This window comes from Magnolia sinica, chromosome 5 (genome assembly GCF_029962835.1).
Source record: "Magnolia sinica isolate HGM2019 chromosome 5, MsV1, whole genome shotgun sequence".
NCBI lineage: Eukaryota > Viridiplantae > Streptophyta > Magnoliopsida > Magnoliales > Magnoliaceae > Magnolia > Magnolia sinica.
Window position 1 is genome coordinate 21,672,546 of NC_080577.1, and position 26,336 is coordinate 21,698,881.

The window sequence follows — 26,336 nt, forward strand, 5'->3', positions numbered from 1 at the left end:
GAGGAGAGATCATATCGAATTCTTCCTGGCCAAGTAGTGAGGTCGTATTCAATTACAGTGAAGCTTTGATGCTTCTCTTTGTGAGGGTATAAAAATCCGTGGGTTCCATCTCTCGGCCTATACTAATTGCACTCCCATGATGGACTTAAAGGATCTCTTCATCAAAGTTGGGTCGGCCTAATAGTTGAAGAACTTCTAACTATGTGAGTCCCCGCTTCAAATCGCGCCTCGGAGTCTCATTGCTGCTCCTGCTCCCGCTTCTAACCGACTCATACTAGTTTACATTTTGAAACAGATGCTTCCCCTCTCTTGCACCCAAAATTTTTGTTGCTTTGCTTCATGCTTAATGCAACCATAGTTTGTCTTGGTTTTATTAACTCAGAGATTAGAGTTTTTGCTTATCTTTCAAAAGTAAATAAAAAAGAATTTGTTTTTGCTCATCGGTGGAATGTAACAACTTCAATTGTGTCAAGGGAAGCAACTAGGATTGTTGATGCCTAGAAAGCCCATTTAGTGCCCGATTTTCTAAGGACCATAAGGAATCTGCATCAGTTTTTGCCTCTATGTAGCACCTCAACTCATGATTTATGATTTAAGATTGTGTGAGAAAGTCAACAACAAACCATTTATAACAATCAAGAGATCACTCGAGTTTATCATATAATATTTTACAAAAATGATCAAGGACAAATAAATTCATTTGAATATCCACCACATTTTTTTCACAATGTTGACAAATGATTGGTACAGATGCCGAAAATTTCATGCCACCACAGACGCTCAGTGACATCATTATCGCAAATAATATTAAATAACATATTCAATTTTATTATTTGGAAAAACTGTTAATAATCCAAGCATCTTAAAAGCCACTATAAAATACTTTACAACAATAACAAAGCCAGACCGAGAGCAAACTACTATGATTTTTTTTCATGTTACATCATTTGGTTCTTAGTTGGTACACAACGCTATGTGTTAAGGATGTCAACTTCTTGATCATGGCCTCCCACCATCACATCGAATAACCTACTACAGTGAATTTATTGCATTTGGAAAAAAAGAAGATTATAAATAAAATAATAAAATAATAATTTATTTCCTCTACCTGGATAACTCGAGAAGACTCCAAATAAAATTCTCTAAACCAGAGGAAACCAATATCAGTTAGTGTCCCTATTGTCACTGCAACCACCATAAAAACAAAGTTTCTTTTAGTTTGGGAAATAAATTTTCGGGATAGGAGAAAAAGGAAATTCGCATTTTTTAAACTGAATAAGACAATACAAAGCAAGAGTACAAACCAAAGTGTAAGTACAAAAACAAATGGCAATTTTTTTTTATGAATTCACAGGAATGGCTACAAAGAAAGGTTTATTTAGTCTGGTATATCCTAGAGACTGGCTGATACTAATATCACCGCATGCTCGTTATGGGGGTGGTATACCGCTCTATGGTGTACTGGCTGTTATGCTCCACAACTGGTGATGTTTTGGCAACAAAATTACTCCATAGTGGCCAGTGTCATGGGTAAATTCCCCTTAAGACTCTCTTCTGGAGAGGAACAACTGATACTCCTGCAGAGACACAGAGATCATGTACATGCACAAATCCATCTTATGACAGGCAAATCAGTCCAGTCTCCAGACCATCCAAATGGCAAGCCCTGCTATGGTAGAACATGAAACAAATGTTACAATGATCCAATAATCGTAGCTGTCAAATTGGCAGCTGCCAAAGGGCAGAGCAGCTCCTCAGCACATAAAACATAAAGAGTAGAAAAGGTCAAAGCATGAGGTATCTCCATACTCCTAAAAGGAACACCACAACACATATGGTTGGCACTTGACATTAATGTTGTAAATAGCGGTAGCATGTTGCATAGCGTTCAGCCCTCTATAGCATAGCGTAAGTAGCATAGCACGCAGGGTAAGCTACACGATACTTCTATTTTTTAAATTAAAAATAATATATGTATGTGTGATAAATAGTAAGAAAAAAACAATATATATATAAGATCATTCATTTTCCAAGTACTTCGGGTGGTCCTACAGAGTACCATATCTTTTTTCATATAGTTTATTAATATAAATTGGAAAGGGGTGCGTGGAAACCTTAATCTCTCAATTAACACTAAATTACATGGGATCAGAGAAGGATTAAAACCCTAGTCATTGCTTCGGTTTTTCGGTATTGTCCACTGGCAACGAACCATTTTAAAACCCTTGACCACTCGTCTTCATCTTCCTGTTTGTGTGAGAAACAAAAGGATTTCCATTCGAGAAGGCTAAGAAGATGTTGTCAACTTGGAAATCTAGTCGTTGAGATATAGGAGACACTGAGGAGGGATGGTTAAGGTCACCAACTAGGTCATACACCAAGGTTGAGATACAAAAGCCATTGGAATTTGGAAATTCCTATGCATTCTTTTGTTTTGCATAGTGCCTTTTGTAGCGTTGTCCGCCACTCGCACGGAGATTAGCCTTTTTAAATGATTTACTCTTTGTTTATTGGTGCAACACGTCAAAGTTTATTCTATGATTTATATTTCATGGGTAGCACAAGCATTGAAGTGAAATCTTATGTGAAATATGAAGTTCAACAAAATACCTCAGTCAAACTAAAAGGAGTGTCTAAATTCCTCCCCATGGCGTATTCTGTCAAGCTTTTCTTAAAATCCAAAAGCAAAATTAAACTCTTGGTAGATAATAGTCCTTCTGAGGACTCCACAAGTTATGAATTGGTTGTATGGGAGTACGGATGAGACAGTGTATACCACTGTGATGTGCCATGAGACTGCTAAAGAAGAATGGGAGGATATACACCAATTGTACTCAACTGAGAAGAACACACATCACCTCTATGATATTTTTTAGGAAATTTGTATGGTGAGACGAAGATAATCTCCATGAGCATTGTGCCTGATTCAAAGGGTTGTTTGAAGAGTGGATTATACGCCATCCGTACACAAGTGATATTTTCCAGCAAAGATAGCTTTAACAAGAGCTTGGTGTGGCTCTATTTCTTGCTATCTTGCGCCGATCGAATCTCAGCTGGTTGGGGGTGATAGTGTACCACCCTTGACTGATGTATTTGCTCGTGTACTTCAAGTAGCTCCTATGTCTCATACTCCTCCCCTATTTCATCTTGTGAAACCTCAGCCTTTGTGATAGCTTCTAAAGGCCGGGAAAATAGAGGGGGTGGACTTGAGGGGTGTGGTATTGGACGTGGTCGTTGACGTGGTTTCTCTTCTAACCACGTTGGACAACAGCGCATTTACACTCATTACAAGAGGACAAATCACACCGTTGACAAATGGTAGCTATTTCATGGTCAACCCCCTACGCCTCTCTTGGCCAATCAGGAGATGTATTCAGACAGTGGACATGTAAGTGCACTTCTTTGTCAATCACGTGTCAGTGTGTCAGTAAGTCGATTGAGCCCTTCGAAGTTGAAAACCGAAGACACATTAAGACTTGGAGCATCAATGAGTGAAGAAACATGTAAATTGAGGTGTCATGGTGACCCTAACCTTAGACCCCTTTAGGTCCAAAACAACCTAAGCCTCTAGATGATTCATTCCCAAATAGGTATACATTTGCTTGATCATCACACAGCCTTAGGATATTAATTTGATCATAATTAGATAGGCTTTAAAGGTGCTAAATTGTTGTAAACACAGCCCAAAACAGCAGTTTTCGAGTGGATCTCGATCCCATCGACAGGTCGTCGATGGGACTCGATAGAATCAAAGACCAGCTCGACACGATCAAAGATACAGTCGAGCAATCAAACTATAAATTCTTGGATTTTCTCAATGGAATCGTAGACCAGTTCGATCCTATCAAAGGCTCATTCAATCCTATCAAAAGAGCCGTTTTATAACCATTAGAGACCTCTTTCTTAAAATGGGCATTTGGTTCTTGGGAAAATAGATGTGTTTTTTGTGCAATTAGAGCCTAAGTGATTCCTCACTCATTATCCCTCTCCTAGACGCCAAACCAAAGAGATTCATGAAACCCTTCTTGTGATTAACCACTCTAAGGAGCATTCCAAGCTCCATTATGTAGGTGTTCACGTTCTCTCCCTTGTTCTAAAGATTAGACACAAACCTATAGGTAAATCCTTGTCCAAACATCCTCTAAAATACCCATCTAGGTGAATCCCTACTAGAAACCAACTAACATCATTAGTTGCAGGAGATTTAACCCAACTCCCATTACCTTGGCATCTCAATAAATATATCGTTGCCAGTAGCCGTTAAAGGAAGCGGAAGAAGATCGACTTTAAAGATCGGGGAAGCACAAGAGAAGCATATTCAACATTGAAGAAGCTTCCCAAGTAAGGTGTTACAACAGGGCTTAATCCGACAAGATTGTCATTTTAGAGTCCATATACTCTTTCCTTGTTTAGGATCGAGTATAGAGTTTGTGACCCAAACTCGACAGGTCCTTGTGTAGGACCGCCTCCAGTGGGAGTGTACATAGGTTCTTGTGTAGGACCACCACCGGACACGGGTGCATACGTGTTAGTCTCCATGAGAGCTTCTAGCGGGAATATATGTAAGTCTGTAATGGTTGTTGGTTACCCGATAGAAAACCAAGTCTCCACGGGAGTCACCGACATGGGTGGAAACGTATTCCACCAACACGGGTGAGTACGTGTAGGTCTTTCTGTAGGACCATCAACGACACGGAGGTGTACGTGGTCCACCGACACAGGTGTATACGTGTAGGTTTGTGGTGAACCTATAAAACCATTGTAAAGGTTAGGGGTGAACCTATTGAAAGCTCCTGAAATAGTAAAATCCGGTACAATCAAGGAGATGCGTCCACCGAGAGTGGGGCAAGGGCAAGTAGCCGAACCACTATATATCATTGTGTTTACGATTGTGATTTAAGCACATTTTTATTTATGCATATGAGTTTAATTGGTTGAGTTATATGAACATTTGATTGATAGCACACACACACACAAGATATCTATCTCACATAGACTAGTTGCTCAATTAGTTGTATCATTTGTAGTTTATGCAATTGGAGCCATTTGGCTTGGAAGCCTAAGTGCTAATTTATTTTAATTGGCGCATAATTTTTAAGAACTATCATCCCCACCTCACCCCCCCCCCTTGGGACGTAGCCATAATTCTAAGCTCCGTTAAGCTTCCGCGTGCCGTGGTAGACAATCCACGCAATTTCAGGACCCTCTATCGATTCTTCTATTGGCTTTACCTCTACAGGTGATTCAGTCAACATCAATGTTCGAAATATTGATATCACATCACGTATTGCAACCTTGGGATACAACTATGTATCAGTTATCGCACAAGATACATCGTTTATTTCGGGTAATTTATCGCACTTTTTGGGAAACATTGGGAAATTGGTTGAATTTTTCAATGAAACTTCAGTGATTGTTAAAAAAAAAAAAGACCTTAATACACACTTTTAGACAAGGTATTCTGTATCAGTAACAGTCGCCGTAACGGTCACCACCATTACCGATATGGGTAACGGACGTAATGGCCAATATGGTGGCGTAACAACCATTACGACCCCTATAATTGTCATAAAAAAATTTGCCCAAAAAGTTCTTTAGAAATATTTAGAAAATCTAGAATATTGTAAATATTCCAAATATATATATATATTGATTTTTTGTTTTGAACATGTTTATGATAGCATAATGGTCCACTCTTTGGTGAGAGTGTTGTATCTATTTGTCTAGTGAATTAGTGAACATGATTATGTGTCTCTAATATTTACACATCACAATCGAGCATTAGAACTAGAAATCGGAAAAACGGCATAAATGCCGCATTTTATTTTTTGAAAAAATCGCCATCAAATTTTCTATTTGCTCAAATCATTTCAATCTATGATTTTAATCCTAAAAAATATAGTAAAAGTGGACAAAATATGTAGTAGAATAATTTAGGGAAGTTTTTGAAATAAGAAAAGTGAAAAAAAAATGAAAAGAAAAATGAATTTAAATAGAAAAAAAGATGGTTGTTTTTCAACCGTTACGGGGGTAACAGTGTTATCCCCATAACTGCCTACATGGCCCCTATAGAGGCCAAGACAGTCTTAGAAAACTAGCTGCACCTTTTTGCCCCCATATCGTGTAACAGTCACGGTCGTTACCTATACGTATTGGCCTTAATGCTCGTAACGTAATGGATACGGAACACCTTGCTTTTAAATCATAACATCTCAAAAAAGAAGTGCACGTGATGGGTTTCCCTTGTATAGGGTCTTAAGCTATGCATTGTCTGACTGAACTAATGCAATTATATTCAATTTGAATGCATAACCTTTACAGTGTATGTGATGATAATTTCATCAAACACTCCTAAATACTTTGAAATTAGTCTCAATTGACAACCGGTTGAAGGAAATTTTTGAAAAAAATTATTTAAATAATTTTTTTAAATAATTTTTAATTAAAAAATAATTTTTATTTTTCAAAAATTGACAAGGACTTAACAAATCAGTAGATCAACACTCATATATGCTTGATTTCATGTTTGGAGTGCAACATTGCAAGCAATTTGGGAGAAATTGGGAAATTTTCGAATTTTCCCATTTTTCTCCAAATCGAACCACCTACACTCAAATTTCACAATTATAGTTTATGTGATGATCATTTCATCAAATACTCCTAAATACTTTGAAATTAGTCTTAATTGACTGCTGGTTAAAGGAAAATTTCGAAGAAAAAAAAAAACATGGAGAACATGAAGAACCAATGGATATCGAAATCAAAGCTTCAACTCCATGATTTTTCATACAAAACATGAAGAACCAATAGATTTGTAACCATTTGACAATGATTTAACATAATTTCAACCACAATAAAAGATCAGAAATTAAAAATGTTCACCGGATCGAACATGTGGGATATATCGGCACTACTTGTGTGTTTCGTATCGCACAGGTGGGATACAAGATATATCGTGGGATATATCAGACGATATCGTCGATATTTAAAACAATGGTCAACATCATGGTCTCTCGAGATGACTGCGAGGGATGATGGGTAAGCATATGGCAACTACAACTCCATCTACCTCCACTGCTACTCTAGCTAACACAAGTAATGTTCTTACTGCATCCTCTAGTCCCACCCCTTGGGTGATTCACTCAAAGACCACGGATCATATGATAAGTACACATTACTTTCTTTCCCAATAAAAGAACCTACCATCATGTTCTGTTGTTACCCTTGTTAATGGATCCTTATCTAAGGTCCAAGGTAAGGGTATTGCTCACCCTAGTTTTGCTTTGTCTTTATCTTCAATTCTTTATGTACCTGACTTGCCTCTTAACCTAATGTTTATGAGCTAATTAACAAAAAGCGTAAATTGTTAAGTGACATTCTATCATTCTCATTGTTTGTTTCAAGACTTGCAGGCAAGGAGGACAATTGGTGGGGGTTGTGAATCACGTGGACTTCACAACCTTGATCCTGAGATTTTTAGCGTTGCACTTCATGCTAGCGCATCACATCTACAATGGCATAGTCGGTTAGGTCACCCCTCTTTGGCGAACCAACTACAACAACAGGATAAGCTTATTGAGCTTGTTTGGCCCAACACCTTGTTGTTGGCTACATAACGAATACGAAAGTCTAAAAATTTTTCACCCCTTTATTGTCTTCAGTTCGTTCAATCAACTATGACGCATGTCAATTAGCAATACACCATCATTCCTCTTCTCTTCCAAGATATGATATTGGATATTCTGTTCCATTTTATTTGGTGCACTCTGATGTATGGGGTCCGATTCGGATCTTAAGTTTTAATGATTTTCAATATTTTATCACTTTTATTGATGATTACTCACACATGACTTGGGTGTAGCTGATGAAAGATCGATCTGAAGTTGTTTATATTTTTCGATTGTTTCATCATGAAATTCAAAATCAATTTCACACTAATATATCAATTTTTCGATCTGATAATGCACTGGAATATCTATCCACCTCATTCCAAGGATACTTGGCTTCATCTGGAATTTTACATCAAACTCCGCGTGCCTATACGTTGCAACAAAATGGGGTGGCTGAAAGGAAAAAATCGACACCTATTAGAGGTGTCCAAATCTCTTCTCACCCATATACATGTTCCCTAACATTTCTAGCAATATGCCATTCTTGATGCTTATCACCTCATTAATCGATTGCCCTTTGTCATCTTAAAAGGGAAAACTCCTATTTCTACCCCACTTCCTAACTTAGAAACTTTTCCATTACTTGCTCATGTCTTTGGGTGCACTTCCTTTGTTCGTAAGTTTAGACCCAACAATGACAAACTTGATGCTCCAGCAGTTAAGTGTGTTTCTCAGATATTCTCATACCCAAAAAGGATACAGGTGTTACAAACCCATTGCTCGCCGTCTATATGTGATTGGTGATGTCACGTTCTCTGAGGACTCTCCCTACTTCACCCAGGTTGATGGTAAGGGGGAGTTACCCTCAATGGACATCTCCTCTGCAGTCCCTTGCACAGTGGTTGACCTATCAAGACCTATCGACTCTGCTACTATAGTTATTAGTTATACCAGAGCCAAAATCGGCTAGAGAAGAGGCTGATCCTCCTTATTTAGGCACCCTTCAATCTTCTCATTCACTTGTAGGTCCATCCTCAATTCCTATTGATCTGGAACTACCTATTGCGTTTCAAAAAGGTATTCGATCTTACACACATCCTATTTCTCTATTTATTTCTTATCATCAATTAAGTCCCTTTCATGCCTCTGTTATGTCCCCGTCACATGCATTTGTACCCCGTAACTACCATGATGAGCCGGCACATCCTAGTTGGCGTAAGGCCATGGAAGATGAGATGGTTGCTATGTAATAGACCCATGCATGAGAGTTTGTTGATTTGCTTGCCATGGGGTGTCGATGGGTTACTTGGTTTTTCATCATTAATTGTGTGGAACCTATGCATTAAATATGTTTAGCATGTTATAGGGATTCCCCATGGAATCTATCTTGTGGGTCCAAGGAAAAAGAATGAAGTGAACACAACGACCACCATGGCCAAGGGAGACTTATGTCTCCATGGTTCTCAAGTACCCTAAATTCCATAACCACTTCATCAGGTTTCAGCGACCCGGGACTAGTTTTATAGTTATCCTATGTGACGAGGAACCAACAGCAAATCGGGATGGACTAATCTCCACCATCGGGCATCTTGTTACCAACGCACTTCACCACCCGAAAGTGTGAAGCTTCGCCTTTATGTGAGGACCCGTGTTGGGCTCGACTAGACATTTGCGTTGGTGTAATGCATGTCCGCATCAAGTCTCCTAACCGAGAGGCCCATCATATTGGGATTAGTTTGACTTGATCATGTAACAACTTTGATGATGAGGACATCCAAGCACTAGTCAGAGTATACCAGAAGAGGAGGAGAGCTCTTGTTTCTTTATGGCTAGGTGATGCATACGTGGGGCCCAGTGGGCCCAATTTGAGTGCCTAGCCCATTGAAGACCCCGCAAGCATGATTATGTATCTTTGAAGGCTCCACACTAGGAAGATGCATGTGGACTACTTAGTTGGACCATTCCGACCGTTGGATCATCGTCATTGGACATCTTAGTCATGAGCCACGAAATAGTTCAGTTTATTTAGTTGTTTTTATATTTGTTTTTTTCTAACTTATATTTTTGTTGAGTTTAGGGAGTTAGGAACGAATTTTATTTTATTGAGCGTCCTCATGTGAAACTTGTTATCTGAGAGCGTCTTTTTGTAAAAAGTTTTTCCTCAGACTATATAAGGCTTGGACGTCCACACCCTAGCTATTATTGAGCATATGAAATAAAAATTCTTCTATCTCTTTGCTTTAAGATGAAGCAAAATCTCATGTGATTGAAGTAGTGTGAAACCATTAAATGATTCTATCTTATCTATATCTTTTATTTTCTTCTTTCAAGGTAATATCTACACTTTTCTTTTCTTTTCATTTCTTTTTTCTCTCTTTATTTTCCTAAAATCTCTCTCAATCCTTCTCTATTCCTTTATTTTCTTTGTTTTCCTAAAAACCCATCTCCTCCCCATTTCCTTCTTTGATCGTTGCTCCTTTCTCTTTAAAATCCATAACCCTAAGCCTAAAACCTTCAAATCCAATCCTAGGACCCAGAGTTCCCAAAACCCTAACCCTAAATCATCCTAAACCTCAAAACGCTAAAATTCCAAATCTCAAACCTAATTTCCTAAAATCCTAACCCTAAATCCTTAAAATCGCAAACCCTAATTCTCAAATTCCAAATCCCTAAATCTACAAAACCCTAGTTCTTAAATCCTTTTATAAACCAAAAGATTCCCTTTATAACTAGATAAATTCCTATGCTAGATGGAAATCTTACCTTCCATAGGCCCTATCTAATCATGTTTTATAAGATCTAACTAACGAGTTTGATTTAGTCTTGAATCGGAGCATAGTTAAATACTTGAATTCATTAAGCTTGTGATTGATTAGTATTATTGTGTGCTTTAAATTGTTCTAGTCAATCCGTTGATGATCTCATTGCATCATTCTAGGCTATGCCATTCATCCTGCATCATTTGAATCATCCTTAGACCTGAGGTCAGTGAGGTATTTTACGGTCCTAGTCTTGTGAGCGTTGACACACTTTTTATGTTATATTAGTGGCCGACATACGAGTGATGTCGGGTACACATATTAGGATGTTGTGGAAGCCTAAATGCACCAACATGGGATCCACGAGTCTTCTCACGACTTAGTTATGGATAGATCTTGTTGATTGGATCGTCCATCAACTGTTTTCAAGCTAGCCAACACTCTCAAAGGTTTTCAAAAGGTTTCACGTACATCTTTAATCATTAAACCTTTTGATTTTACGATTAAGGTCTTATGATCGAACTTGATGGTGGTTCAACTTTTGTTCTTGCATAGGATTTTGAAGCAAGGATGGACGCTACTTTGTAGCAATTTTGGAAAGACACAAGTACAAACTTCTAAAAAAAACTCCACATTTTAACTTTTCTAGGATCCCCATGTACATCCAATCAAATCTTTAAGATACAAACAAACCAATGGTGGAGATCTTAGCTCTAAGTTGTCCCATTGATCATGTGATGTTTTTGTCATCGTCAATCCTCCAACATTGGTCTCTCCCTATTCTATCCCAATGAGCAGAGAGTGGAGAAGTGAGCACAAGCCCCGAGGTAGGGCTGAGGAATGGGCGCCTAAGAGCCATCAACTAGGTGGACCCACACATGTGATGAAGAGGAGAGGGGGGGAGGAGACTTCGGTATATACCCCACTACATATAAAATAAAAATAAATAAATAAAAGTCAATAAACATGCCTTATCCACATGCCTAAATTGACCCAATCCCTCCACTCTGTGGCTACCATCCTTGACATAATCCCATGCCGGTTTAAGAGATGGATCAACAAATCTCAACCATTGGATGTCCCATCAAGCAAAATCAAAACATTTTAATGGTTAGAAATAAAAAAACAACAGTTAACACTTATTGGAGCGTGTGGGGTTCCAATGCATCCCAATGCATGCATCCAATCACACTTGTGTGTCAAACACTAATGTAACCTTACAAGGTGAGTCAAAGCTCAAGACACTAGGACCATTTAGTACAACATGACCTCGACTCTAAGAATCAATCAAAGCTAGTACATATCAAGTCAATCCGATTCAAGCACAATGAGTCTTCCAAACCAGAGACTTGACATGATTCTCCTATGTAAGTGTCCCGCCAGGCCTAAGCACAAGAACCTACATCCGTGAACACAGAATCCCATGTGTGATAGGACAAAGCATCGATAGCCCAATGGTGAAGACCTTCCATCCCAACTCGTTTTTGGTTCCCACACATAGGATGACCACTTCACCTTTCATGGATTGCCCAATCTCACCACTATGGTCATGGAATTTAGGGTATTGAAATCATGAAGCACAAATCTCACTTGGCAAGTAGCCGTTGTATCTAAACTCACCTTCTCCTAGGACAACCGGAGGAATCATCCCTTTAACCTATACATTCGTAGATAGTTTATAGTTTTCAGCACTTTTTTTTTTTAGAAGTAACACACACACACACACACACACACACACACATATATATATATAACACTCACCGGGGGCGAGAAGAGTATAGACAAAAACAAAGGGGCAAACAAGGGAAAACTATCTCAGAAGGTTAAACAATTGAAGCCCAATCATACACATATCCCTTAATAATGCCCACCATCCTTTCAACCGAGGAGAGCTCATTCCCAAAACACCACTCATTTCGTTCTTTCCAGATAGCACAGAGAATGGCCATAAGGAGAACCCTCCACTCCGCTTTCTCATATTTCCTTCCACTCCTCCCATGTCAAGCCCATAAAAGAGCTCCCACCGAAACCAGCATAACCAAATGCATATTGGGCGACCTGAGTACTCCCATATCTTCCGCGCAAATAAACAATGAATACAAAGATGATCGATCGATTCTACATTTTCCATACACATGAGGCAGATGTTGAGGAGAATGAGCAACTTCCGTTGTAGGTTGTCAACTATCAAAACTCTTTCTCCTAGCCACAAGCAACAGGAAGACAGAGAATCTTCTGGTGCAATGAGCTGACCAGATCATAGAATCCTCTTCTTGATTCGAAGGGGAAACACTGCTAAGGAGTTCCAAAAGTTGCACTAATTCCACAAATTCTATGTCCGACATGTTCCTTTGGAAATAAGGATTCCATACTGCTGAGTTGCCACAAAAAGAGTAACACCTCTAGATAGTGACAAACCAATCCAAGGCTAACATTGCAATTCTAGGAAACCGAACTTGGAACGACTTATCCCCACACGACATGTCCACCTAGAATCGAATACTCTTCTTGTCTCCAAGATTGAAAGCAACACCATGCCGAAATAGATACTCAGTAGCCGTTATCACCTTCCAAATCGCTGATGCCCAATGAAGGGAGGAAGACTTAATCATCTAGCCCCCCTCCTGCCTTCCATACTTGCTAACAATAACATCTAACCAAAGCCCTTTCGAAGCAGTTCCCAACTCGCCTTGCGCACATAAATTATGACATCTAAAGTATCTACCAAACACAGGTGGTCATTAAAATCCCTGATCATGGTCAACATTGGCTTTGCAAGGCACACAATAGCAACACCACTAATAGTTTAAGGATTTGGATCAACGATTTGGGTGCATGGATAGGTAGGATCACAGGTTTTCGATGATATACGGCATATACCGAAGTTTATAAGGATGAGAACCACCAGATGGTGGTAATTCTTGAATCCACTAAACTCCTATTTATAGATCCTATCCCTAGAAGGGACTGCCATAAGCAAGGGATGTCCTAGCCCCTACCACCTCGTGCATGCATGCGCGCGAGTGTCACCACCTAGAGAGAGAGAGGAAGAAGATAGGGCATCCACGACTCCTTTCTTCTCCCCTCTTCCACAACACCTGTCCACCTTGGTGGACGGGTCTCATCTTCTCTCATGCTCATAGCCTTATAGAGCGGGTGTGAGGAGGCTTTCAAGGCATCCCTTCACTGGAGATAATTCGAGGAGAGGCCTACTTTAAGGATTGACATCCGGCTTCTACATACTCAGAGAGGAGACAACCATTGGTATCCATCTTTTGGAAATTTGATATCATTTGGATCGGAAGCTAATCCTAATGACATGATTAAACATTCTATGCTTTTGTCTTTCAGAAACCCCGACACTAGATTCATGTTATAATTGAGCCCTCAGATTTCAAAGTCCTGAATAAAATAACTTTGCATCCTATACTAAAACACTTCTACAAATTTCACAATGTGTGCATGTTTAATTTCAAAATTAGAAGTTTTCAGGTAAAAGCAAAACCAAAGTAGATTACTGCAGAGGATAACCTGTGTAGTCCAGAATATGAAGGAAAAAGCTCAGCTTGTAAAAGAATGTTTCCAACTGCTTGAGGTCGTTAATAGAAATCTCTGAGCTACTATTTCCAAACAGCCCGCCTGGTTTCCTCAAATTACCACCAGAAACCAGCTCATAGATCAGAAATTGCAGGCAATGCACCTGCAAAAGAAATATCACTGGGAAATAAGAAAAAGAACCGCCTAAATTTCCACTAACTAGCTTATCTTGTGCCCAAGTTGCTTAAGTTGTTCTATAACAATGTACAAAATGTTTAAAATCATAAAAAGAGCATGCTTTCATTACTTGGCTTAATCAAAAGTTGCATTTATAGTTACAAAATAAAAGCTTGCACCACCTAGCTCAATCCTTAGTACAGTTTCTTAAGCCATCAAGGTGAAGAGACTTCATCAATCCCTTCATGGTCCGCATACAGTTGGCCCAAACAAGAGCATAAGTTTTGTAATTCAACATGAAGTATATTCTGCACTTCTTACTTGTACAGGACAAATAACTCCACCTTGAACAAAAACCAGTCCCCTTCATCTTACAAGGATGTTAATTCACATAAGATCACTTCCACTTGCATAAAAATAAAATAAAAAAATAAAAATAAAATAAAAGAGAGAGAGAGAGAGAGAGAGAGAGAGAGAGAGAGACCACAAAAGAATTTCCATATAAAAGAAAGAAAAAGTAAACATATTTACATGCATTGTTATTTTCCTCCCCATTGAATCAAGGATGATAGATGTTTTCCTTGTAACAAGCTAAAGTTGAAGTATCTAGCTAGCAACAAAACATATGACTATGCAGTTAGTTCTGTTAGTTCTTAACTACTGTCAGGTGAAAAGCATGCCTTCCTTGCATTAATAATATATTTTATACCTGTCAGATTATAGCAGATTTATGTATTGTGACAGTGGAAACAGTCCAAACCCTTATCTAATTTTGCCTTTCATGGAAGAATGTAGACAGGGTTTTATCGCCAATGAGCTTTCTACACTCGTGCAATTTTTTATGGATAATGAATTTTTATTTCAGCCAAAAAAGGAGACAAATTATAGAAACGGGAACATATTACTTACAAGAAGATCAAGGATAGGGCTCCTTGCACTAGAGTTGAAGCTTCTACATTAAAATTAGAACAAATAACAGAAAAGGAAATGTTTATCCTCTCTATGCACGTGTGATTGGATTAAGGTTATTATCTATTCACACCCCAGTCTTTATTGTATCTCTTGTAGTGTCTAGTATATTAACACTCCCCCTCAAGCTGAAACATAGATGTTGTCGATGTCAAGTTTGCCATATATGTGTGAAGACCGACTGTGAGGAAGAGCCTTGGTGAATATATCTACAAGTTGATCTTGTGACCAACATATGGTGTAGAGATTTTACCAGGGGAGACTTTCTCGTGCATGAAGTGGCAATCTACCTCAATATGTTTGGTTCTTTCATGATTGACTAGATTATTTGCAATATGGGATGCAGCCTGATTATCACAAAACAACCGCATTGGTAGATTCACCACAAACCCCATTTCTTGTAGCAGATTCTTGATCCACACCAACTCACAAGTAGCATGAGCCATTGCTCTACATTCTGCTCCAGCACTTATCTGGCCATAGCACTGCTTCTTCCTCTTCCATGTGACTAGATTTTCTCCCACAAATGAACAATATCCAGTAGTAGATCACTTGTCTTCCAAAGAGCCAACCCAATCTGCATCAGAGTATCTTATGAGCTGAAGATGACAGTTTTGTCCGAACATAATTCCTTGATCCGGTGCCCCTTTAAGCTATCGCAGAATTCAAACAATTGCATCAATGTGTGGTACCCTCAGAGAGCTCATAAACTTACTCACCAGACTCAGCATAAGAAATATTTGGCTGGGTGGTGGTTAAATGGGTGAGTTTACCAACCAATCTTCGATACTTCCCTGGGTTTTCAAGTATCTCCCTTTGATCATTGGTAAGTTTGTGATTCAGATCCATAAGTGTACCTACTGGATTAGTACCAAAAAGACAAGTCTCCATAAGCAAATCCAAAATATATTTTTCGTTGAGATAGATTAATTCCTTCCTTTGATATGGCAACTTTATATTTAGGAAGTATCGAAGATGTCCCAAATCTTTTGTGAGAAAGTGTCTTTGTAGATCATTTATTCCTTTATCATCACCACTTATAAGTTATAACAACAATATCATCAACGTATACTACTAGCACAATAAGGCTTGACATACCTCTTTGTATAAAGACAGAACGATCTGCATGGCTTCGAACAAAGTCGTAGTTCAACACAACTTCATTGAATTTGTCAAACCATGCACATGGTGACTGCTTTAGACCACAAATCGCATTCGGCAATTTACACGCCTTGTCTAACTCATGAGCAACGAATCCATGCAGTTGCTCCATAAATACCTCTTTTGTGAGATCACCGTGAAGAAAGGCATTTTTAACATCTAATTAGAAGGGGGGGCAGCCATGATTAACAGCCACAGGGAGAAGAACATGAATTGAATTCAACTTGGCAACCAAAGAGTGTTGCAATATAATCAACCCCAAGTGCCTGAGTATATCCTTTAACAACCAAGCAAGCCTTTAACCATTCAATCATACCGTGGGGTACTGGGGTTGGAATTTAGTGGTGTATACCCATGTGCAGCCAACAGCACATTTCCCTGCAAGTAAACTGATGAGCTGCCAAGTGTGATTTTGATAAAGAACAACCATTTCCTCTTCCATTGCCTACTGCCATTCCTCATTTAACAATGCTTCTTGATATTACTTGGGAATAGAATAAGATGCAAGGATAGAGCGAATTTACAAAAATTGAGAGACAAGCTTTGGAAAGACACATTTAGAAAAAAGATTATCAGAACATGCACACTTGCCTTTTCTTAGGGCCATTAGACCTTTTCTAAGTGGTTGTAGTGTCTGTCCATTTTTTACATGAGTAAACCATCAATTTAGTATAGTGGTAGGAGATGGAATTGTGTCTTCATCAACTGCAACAAGTATAAAGACAACTCCTATATCAAGAGATTTATTGTCATTTGAGAAAAATGGAGTGGACTTGAAGAAAGCGACATTTATGCACACAGTCTCCAAAGTGAAGGGTTGTAGCAATAATAACTTCTGTTTTCAGGAGTATCCAAGAAAGACACATTTGATGGCTCTATAATTTAATTTATCATGGTCTGACTCCAACTGGTGAACAAAACATACACATCTAAAGACTCTGGGAGGCAAAGAGAACGGTAAAGCATCTGGAAGTAAGATGTCACGAGGTGAAGTAATAAAAGCATGAGTTTACTGTTAAGATTGTTGAGGACATTTGACTTATCAGGAAGCATGCCGTAAGAACTGCATAACAAGAGGAATTTTGGGGAAAAATCATGTGAAGTAACAAAGCCCGAGTTACATCTAGCAAGTGACATTTTTTCTATTTTGCTCACTGTTTTGTTGTGAGGTATGTGCACGCAATTGTTAATGCAATATACCTGTTTCAGACAAACACAAAAGAATGGAATCTAACATATATTCCATGGCATTATTGGAACAAAACACAGACACCTTCAAATTAAATTGATTTTGTACCTCCATGCGATAGGTCTTAAAATAGAGAATATTTCATATCGTTCTTTCATTATAAAAAAAAAAAAATTCTAAGTCTTGCCTCAAAATGGGGTGGGGACACCCTGACATCATTAAAAAAAATTAAGTCATTCATAAAAAATAAAAAAATAAAAATAAAATAATCACCAATGAATATAACAAAGTACCTATGCCCTGTCCTACGAGGAATTTTAACCGGTCCCCAAACATTTGAATGTACTAGAGAGAAGGGAACTAGACTACGTTTTTCCACACATTGTGGGAAGATAGAATGATAATGTTTACTCAACTGACATACTTCGCACTCTAAAATTGACATAGATGATAAGGAATAACACTTTTAAGAACTTTCAAGGATGAATGACCAAGATGGCAGTGACACTGATAGGGAGAGATGTCCTTCGTTCTAGCACTAATAGCTTCACGGTCTAGATAGTACAACCTATCTTGCTCATTCTCTCTACCAATCTTCTCCAACGTCTTAAAATCATAGAAAACACAATGTGAATGATTGAAAGTTGGAGCAATTAAAAGATTTAGTGAGCTTGCAAACTAATTGAAGATTTAGAAGAAATTTAGGGGCAGAGAGGACAAATAATAATGAGAGAGAAGAGCTCGGATGAGCAGTACCCATTCCATGCACTTTGGACTAGGTACTACCTGCCAAAGCGACATATGAACTGGCTAATGTTGTAAAAATGGAAGAAAAAGCACTAAAGTCACTTGTCATATGGTCAGATGCTCCAGAGTCAATAACCCATTAAGTAGAACATGTGGATATTAAATAAGCCATACCTGAGGTCACAAACATCGCTTCAGGGGCAAAAATCACTGTAGAAGCCATATGAGTGAGTTGCTTTTGTAGGTGTTTCAATTTAAATACTCTTCTTGTATAAGAGTAACCATCTCTCCAAATGTACATGGTGGTTACAATGTAGAACTGGAACTAGCAGGTTGAGACCCACTGTCTCGAATACTAGATACCTAATTCGTCCATGCTGGCTTTCCATGAAGATCCCAACACTTCTCAACTAAATGGTTCATAAGACCGCAATGTGTACACTTCTGAAATCCACAACCTCCTCTCACTTCACCATGGCCTCCTTGATTACCTCTACCACTGTGACCGCCTCCTATACCTCGTCCAAAGAAAGATGTAAAAGAAGAGCTATCATTGGTCCCACTGGTAGACCCTAGATACACACGTTGGAGACGGACATAGACCTCATTCAGGGATGGCACCACCTTACTAACCAACATTTGTGCATGAACTAGCTCATACTAATAAGTTTTAACCTGGATAAAATTTAGCTACTTGAAACTCTTCACATTGCTGACCTTGTTTGTCCAAATCCGTAGTGAGAGGTTGATAGACATTCGGTTCCACCCACATCCCTTTAAGTTTTAAGTAATATTCATACAGGGTTTTTATCCCCCTATCGAATTCCAAATATCTCTTCATATAGTTGGAACGCACGAGAGATGCTTTTATTTGACAAATACCTCCCACAGTGCCTCCCCTGTTTCTTTTGCAATATCCAAAAACACTAAATTTGCACTTATTGATGATTCCATACTATTCCACAACCATGTCATAATTTGAGCACTATCCTCGATCCATTGATTATATGTACTAGCACTATCATCCGGTCTCTCCGTGGTCAAAAGATTTAATTTGCCTTTTGTTGTTAAAAACACTTGAATTGACTTGGATCACTGGAGTTAGTTTGTTCCATTCAATTTAATAGAGGTTATTTAGCCCCCTAAATAATCGAATGGATATAGAAATCCAGTTCTCAGATCACTTCTCACCTCCATTAAAAACAAGGGAAAGAAGAGTACCACATGCATTGCACAAGTATGGGCTGACCTAGCACGATTCACGAACACTTTATTTACACGCTTCCCACAAAGTGAACACCACACATTGGAGAAATCAGCCCACACGTCTTCACGCCATACGAGGGATGATGATCACATAAATCTCACACACCTCATGCACAAGCCATTACACGCGCTCGACAAAAGAGAGAACACAGAGAAACCGTAGATTTCTTAAGGTAGTTTCAGCACAAGATTTATGAGAATAAAAAATAAATAATAAAAATAAAAAGAAGGGAATAGGGAAGAGAAACAAAAATCCCACCTGTCCTAAACAGGAATTCTAATCAAACACATAATGACTCAATCCAAAACCCTAATTTGACCGTAAGAAAGAGATTAAAGAAGGGCTAGACCCATATCCACCATCCAGGGATGGGTTGTACAATTGTACGGCTCAGAGAGAGAGAGAGAGAGAGAGAACCTGAGCAGCTGTCGGCGCAACTGGCCTCGGATAAAAAGAATTTCCCCTGCTTTCTTCACCTCCATGTGGTAATGAATGCAACTCAGGTTCAGGCTTGCTCGTATTAGCCATCCAATCAGCTGAAAGCGTTCGCATATCTGAAAGAATCCTAAAGGATGCAATTGAATGCATAACATAATCAATTAGAAGGCATGCAGGTAAAGCAATCTAAACAACGTCATCTATAAAATAAACAAGGTTACAAATGAATAACAAATTTGAGATTTGCATGCTTATTCTGCATGTGTCACACGGAATCAGTTTGCAGGCTGCTTATTTCTCAAAGATCAGCTCACCATCAGATCACTGACATTTGAGTTCATTTTTAAATAATTTGCACGATCTTAAGAAAGAAAAATCATTCGACATAAACATATTCCAGTTTCTTACAAAACTAACATGGAAAAGACAGTTGTGCTGATAGTCTCCTAACCAATTTTCCTTAAAAAGTATAGCAAAGGATGGGGAAATTGCCCAAGTAGCTTATGTAGCACATGTAATATAATTAGAGTGTAAAAATCCATACATGACTTGGGTGCCCGCCGTGCAGTAATTTGGCCTAATGGTGCACCAACTATTCGATAAAGCTATTTGAGTTTTGTAAAATTATGTGCCTTTTGCAGCTCAGGTACACAAGGCCAGTACTTTACTGACCACAGCTGTATACAGGAACTAAAACATGATATTGGAGCAAACAATTTCCAGAAAACCATATCAGACCATAAATGACTAAAAGACAACTGCACCTTGAGAGGTCTTTCTTCTTCCGGAAAGTTGTTCGCATCATGGTGGCTAATTTGTTCTGGACAAAATCTTGGACCTCAGCATGGATTGTTTCCCATAAAGCATCTGCCACTAATGTGTCACATCGTTGCATCATTGAACCGATGCCCTTTATGTAACTCACAAGTTCTACTAGTGCCTTCCTTTCCTCTGCAGTATAGTTCCAACGAACTACCTGAAGGTTTTACATGCACAATAAGGCATCAATGCACATCATAGCCGACAATAATGAGCAAAAGTGTCCTTTATTGACATGATACAACAAAACAGATCAAGTGTAACCAAATTTTCCTTCAACATGAAACATTTAAGAAACACTTGTAAGACATCTCCAGTACACTTACAGAGAAAACTAAGGGGTCATTTGGATGCCTGTAAAGTCCTTAAGTTGTAAAGGGATTACAGGTAATCTGATTACAGGGGCTGTTTGGATGCATGTATTTGCCTTTAAAGGCCTGTCTAGACTGTAAACAGATTACAACTTTTAGCTGTAGTCTGAAACCTGGTAAAAAGTCATGTTTCAGATTACAGGTAAAGTCTTTACAGCTAAAAAGGCATTATACATGTTAGAACACAATGGTTAATATACACTCATGACATGTGGGGCCCACCGTAATGTGTGTGGTACATCCAATGTATCCATCATGTACTTCCCTTGATGCTCTCCTGTGGCCCTAAAAAACAGCTCGTCCATTACCAAATGGACCACACGAGGGAAGGATGGGACGTCCACCATTAAAAACTTCTAGATTGCATTTGGGGCCCACTGTGATAGTGGAAGACATCCAATCCGTTTAGTGTGTGCATGTTTTAATGCTCTCTTAGGGCCCTTAAAAAAATCAAGTCTTTCTTTTGTAATTTGCAGATTTTGAAAGCTCCACCGCCCAAGCTCTATGGTATGAATACCTACTTTATTCATTGTAAACTAGCCAAACACAATCTGTTTACCTGTAAACAGATTACCACTTAAAAGCCAAATGGAATAGCATGTAAACCGATTACACCTGAAACTCTTTTCAGCTGGAATGCGTTTACAACTAAAAAAATTACAGGCATCCAAATGACCCGTAACAAAATAAAATGATTGATCTGATGCATGTTTTGAGATCCCACTTGCTAATACCAAGAGCACGTTAAGCAAGCTCCCTTCTAACATTGCATTCGAGGAAAAGTCAGCACCCGGCAAGAAGAAACCTTGACATGCTTCCATTACTTTTTGGGAGGCTTACACCCATAGAAACTATTTACTTAAGATTGTCCTTAGCCTGTACTTGCTGGCACAAGATTAGAATTCTTGCTTTTCCAAAGTGGCATCTGGCTGATCGTTTGCTCCCCTCTCCCCTGCGGTGGAGTCATGGAGGCCTTCTTCACACTCCACCTAAGCTGCACAGGAGAGGACCAAAGCCAATCTGAGGGAATGGTAAAGCTGCACAGGGTCTTTCTGTCAAGCTGCAGGTAGTCCGCACATCACAAATGTCTAGTTCAGCAAGCCTCACTCCAAGACCATGCCCAGATTGTTGTGCCTTTCATGACAAGGAATTTTGCAATGTTAAGATCATTATAGTTATGGTTCCCATTCACCATGGCTGCGCTCATTAACTCCCACATCACCAGGTCACCACTTCATAAGCTTCTGGGACTGGGCAGGTCTTAGCCCCTGTACATGGTCTTCTAACATTGTCGGGAACTGTGATTTTGGTGAACTGTTGCTTGGACGTGGTCATTGTGACCTCCTTTGTGACAGTCAAAATACATTTGTGAACAATAACGCTAAACTTTATTCAAAAGAAAGCAAAAGACATTGAGGGGAGGGACTCTATTTCTGAGGAATAGAGATGGGAGGACCAATCCTTATCTAGCTACCTATTGGTTAGAGCATTTGCCTCTCTGCCAAAAGTGAAATGTTTAGTTTCGAGGTAACAAAATAAATTTCATTAAATACAAAGGAGATCTTGCATGGTTCGGCATGATAGTTGAATGCCCACTTTAAAATGTCAAAAGTTGATTTCTAGTGAATAAGAATCATACATCTAATGATTCAATCTCCAGCTGCACGCAGCTGGTTATGACAGCTGATCTTCCCAGTCAAGACTTCAAATCAAGTCTCCAAGGGCTTCTGATGAGGTGAGGCCTTGGTAGTCCAGAACCAATAAATAAATAAATAATTCTAATTAGTTACTGAGCCATTGTCATGTTACATTGTAACTTGCATAATGTTAGAGCTCACACTGGGTATGAACTACCAAAAAGGTTTGACATAACTATCAGATCATGTATAGTTTCATGTTATTTGTATGTGGAAGTCCACTAGAACAAGCAGCCCACCATACTACTTTACAGTGGAAATTACAGCATGTGAACATCTAACTGACAACCATGAGTCATCATGGTGTTGATGACTAAAGAAAAATAAATGCACAGAAACCAAATACAAAGATTACTATCTCAGAGAACCAAGCTTTGTATGACCAAAAGGTAATACTGTAATTAGAAAAATGCAGTTGAAATGACAAACCTTTTCATAGTCAAAAAACGATGTTGGAGTCTCATGTGATTCTAAAGGAATTGCATCTTTGCAGGGGCGAGAGAATTTCCATGCACATTGTTCCCAAACACGACCAGTCCATCTGCTAAGAAGTTGAAAGCCTTCAACGACCATATCATACATGTTTCCCTTAGCTTCCTTGCCCCACTCAATATCAGCACCATCTGTTGACTTCAATAATACAATCTGGGTAAAGAGAACATGACCAAGGAAACGTAGAGTTAGGAAACAGACTGCAAATTACCATGGAGTAAAAAATCCCCTAAAACAAATTCATATAACCTTATGTGGATAATAAGCTCATTCGAGTAGAGCAGAATTCTATAGCAACATCAACTGACCAACAAGGACCAGACAGTTAAGTACCTGATTCATGGCTGAAGCAAAACGAATGGCGAAATCATCATGCTCAGCACGAATAGCTCCAATGTGATTTATGATCAAATAATGCCTCTGATAAGTATTTAAATCAAGGTTTCCATTTAAAAAGTAAAAAACTACAAAATACCATTCACCAAATCAAAGACACTTTCCACAAGAAGGCACCAGTTAACCACGAGTACCTTAATAATAGAGCAGACCAAATTGAGATTCTTGTAGACTGACAAAGTTACTACAAACACACAAAGCATCTTGACCAATTATACAATCAAACAATGTTTGTGACAGCCTACAAATACGGTATCGATATTTGTAAACCATGTGGTGATGTGGATATATAGGGTGTGAATGCATGTGGCCACTCAAGTAAAAGTGAATCAATGTGTTACAGTCCCTCGATATAGATTGATATGACATCATCTAATGGCTCAAGCTTTTAGAGCAATTGGTTGTTTGACACAATGGATGACAGATGAATGTTTACAACAATAGGTATGGTCCACAAGGATGTAAACCTACACACATTTATCTATATGCCTCTATACAAGCACGTCTGCCAATATTTGTTTATAACTTTTAGTGTGCACCCATATAAAGTTATGAGTGTGATTTAACACATGCATGAAAATATGCACGTACTTATATTTGTAAATAATTGTGTATACACATGTTTTTGGATGGATATGCACATAAGAATGTATTTATTTTTGCTATTTATGTATTTTTGTATAAATATGCCATATAAAAGATGATGGGAGTTAGTGCAGAATACATTTAAAGCTGGTACCTTCTTGGCTCAGTGCTGATATTGTATTCTAGTGTCTAAATGATTTATTATATTAATGTGTATATAGCATTGCCCATTATTTTATTTTATTTTATTTTGAAGACACAGGGTCTCCCCACCTCTTTTTTGAAGTGAGACTAATCCCAGCGGATACACGCAATCACCCATAACCACGTGTATCAGGTAAAGCCAAGGAGGGGAATCGAACCCTCACCTATAGGAAGCAAACCTATGGTGAAGACCATTCACCCAAACCTTGTTGGGTATATTATCAAGCATTGCCCATTATATTATAATTTATGTTGCCTAGGTATATTATCAACCATGTTGCCTATTCTCCATCACAGGATGTATGTCTGGCGGTTGTCAGTGAGTCTAATTTAGACATTTTATAATTGCACTCATAGTCACCATCAACTTAAACCTATTTTGTCTCTTCCGCATTGCATGTCGATTGTGTCTAACCTGGTTCCATTTTTGAGTTTCATACTTGATCAACAGAACGATGCACCCTAAACAAACAAACAAACAAACAAAAAAAAAAAAAAGACCAACCAAGATGCATCTACAAGAATAGATTGTGAAACCACAGTGAATATCATTCACGACTCCCCATATGGGAGCTATATCCATGGATGTCACTCCTGGTTTGTTGGGGCATTATTATCTAGTATCAGTGTGGTTCAGCATTTTTTTGTACATCATTGCAGTTGCACCTTCATATACTACCAGCGCCTCTCATTTACTACTTCAAAGAATTCTGCCTGTGGTCGACGCAAACGCTTACAGTTTTACAAGGAAGATCACCTATTTCAAAAGCTCGTGAATCTAGCTCATGAATGTGAAGCATTTTTCTATTTAAAGCAAGTTATAATTCTAGAAACTGCTAGTGTTGAGTTTGCAATAGTGTGTTTAAAATATACTTTCTCAAAAGAATATTAAATGCTTATTTGTGCATTGAATTATGCACACTGCAAAGGATATTCATGTGTCTCGCGAACTGGGATCTCATGCGGTGCTGGTAGAGTTAGAAGACGGGTTTGGCTCGAAAACTTTTGGAAGTACATTGACAGCTCTTTCAAAATTGCAGCAGGTGAAAGGTGAAGATCTGGGAATGCAGGAATAACAGGATCGTTCTGCAAAAGGATGGTATAGTCATCTTCATGGCGGTCTGTAAACCTTAACTTTGAACCATATGAAGTTATAAGCCAATAAGAACCATAAGAAAGCTCAAATCACAGTCCTGACACAAGAAACTTGTATATTAATGGCTTAAGCAGCAAAAATAAACCAACACAGAGAAGCCAAACCTTGAATATATTGATCAGGCGGTTGATTTTCACTCTCTTATAAAGTGACTCCCCATCTTTCTCTGAGGATGTTGCCAAAACAACAAGAACAGGCAAAACTCGAAGAAGGGTGTGACGCTCTGGAAACAGAAGTGCAAAGTCTAACTCCAGAGACTCGACACAAAATACTATGAGAACTTGAAGAACGTCTTCTACACTATCTTTGAGTCAAGGGCCTCATAATAGATGTCAATATGTAATTAACCTCATCATTATCATCATCAAAGTCTTATCCAAACTAATTGGGGATGTAAATAATCTCATAATAATAACAATGGGGAGAATAACATGCGATTCTAGACACAAACTAAATCACTACTAAATTATTTGAAAAAATCTTAAAATACTAAGAAGTAAATGCTACTTCTTTGCCTGGTACATACAAAGGGCATCACCTAGAAGAATTATATCTGTGGTTATACTGGATACTTGTTAACACGGAACATCTCAACATGCAAGTTCAGTAAAATAGCCCATCTTGTGCTTAAGAAAATCTGCAAAAAAGTAAGAGCACAATCAAGCATAAAATTGAGGTAACTGATTATCTTTTTTTTAAAACAGTGATTGACGTAACTGATTATCGATCTTCGTGAGATGATAAATTGATTCTATCATCATG

At 38.5% G+C, this 26,336-nt stretch overlaps 1 protein-coding gene across 1 annotated transcript in view; it reads right to left on the reverse strand.

Annotated features, from left to right (window-relative positions):
* LOC131245721 (protein PIR) overlaps window positions 1–26,336 on the reverse strand; it is a 154,153-nt gene that overhangs the window by 77,835 nt on the left and 49,982 nt on the right. Inside the window, exons 14-19 of the mRNA XM_058245368.1 lie at window positions 23,567–23,653; window positions 23,171–23,386; window positions 20,619–20,830; window positions 19,834–19,981; window positions 13,901–14,069; window positions 1,109–1,185 (exon numbers count right to left, since the gene is read on the reverse strand). Coding sequence (XP_058101351.1) covers window positions 1,109–1,185; window positions 13,901–14,069; window positions 19,834–19,981; window positions 20,619–20,830; window positions 23,171–23,386; window positions 23,567–23,653 — 909 coding nt within the window. The remainder of the gene's footprint in view (window positions 1–1,108; window positions 1,186–13,900; window positions 14,070–19,833; window positions 19,982–20,618; window positions 20,831–23,170; window positions 23,387–23,566; window positions 23,654–26,336) is intronic.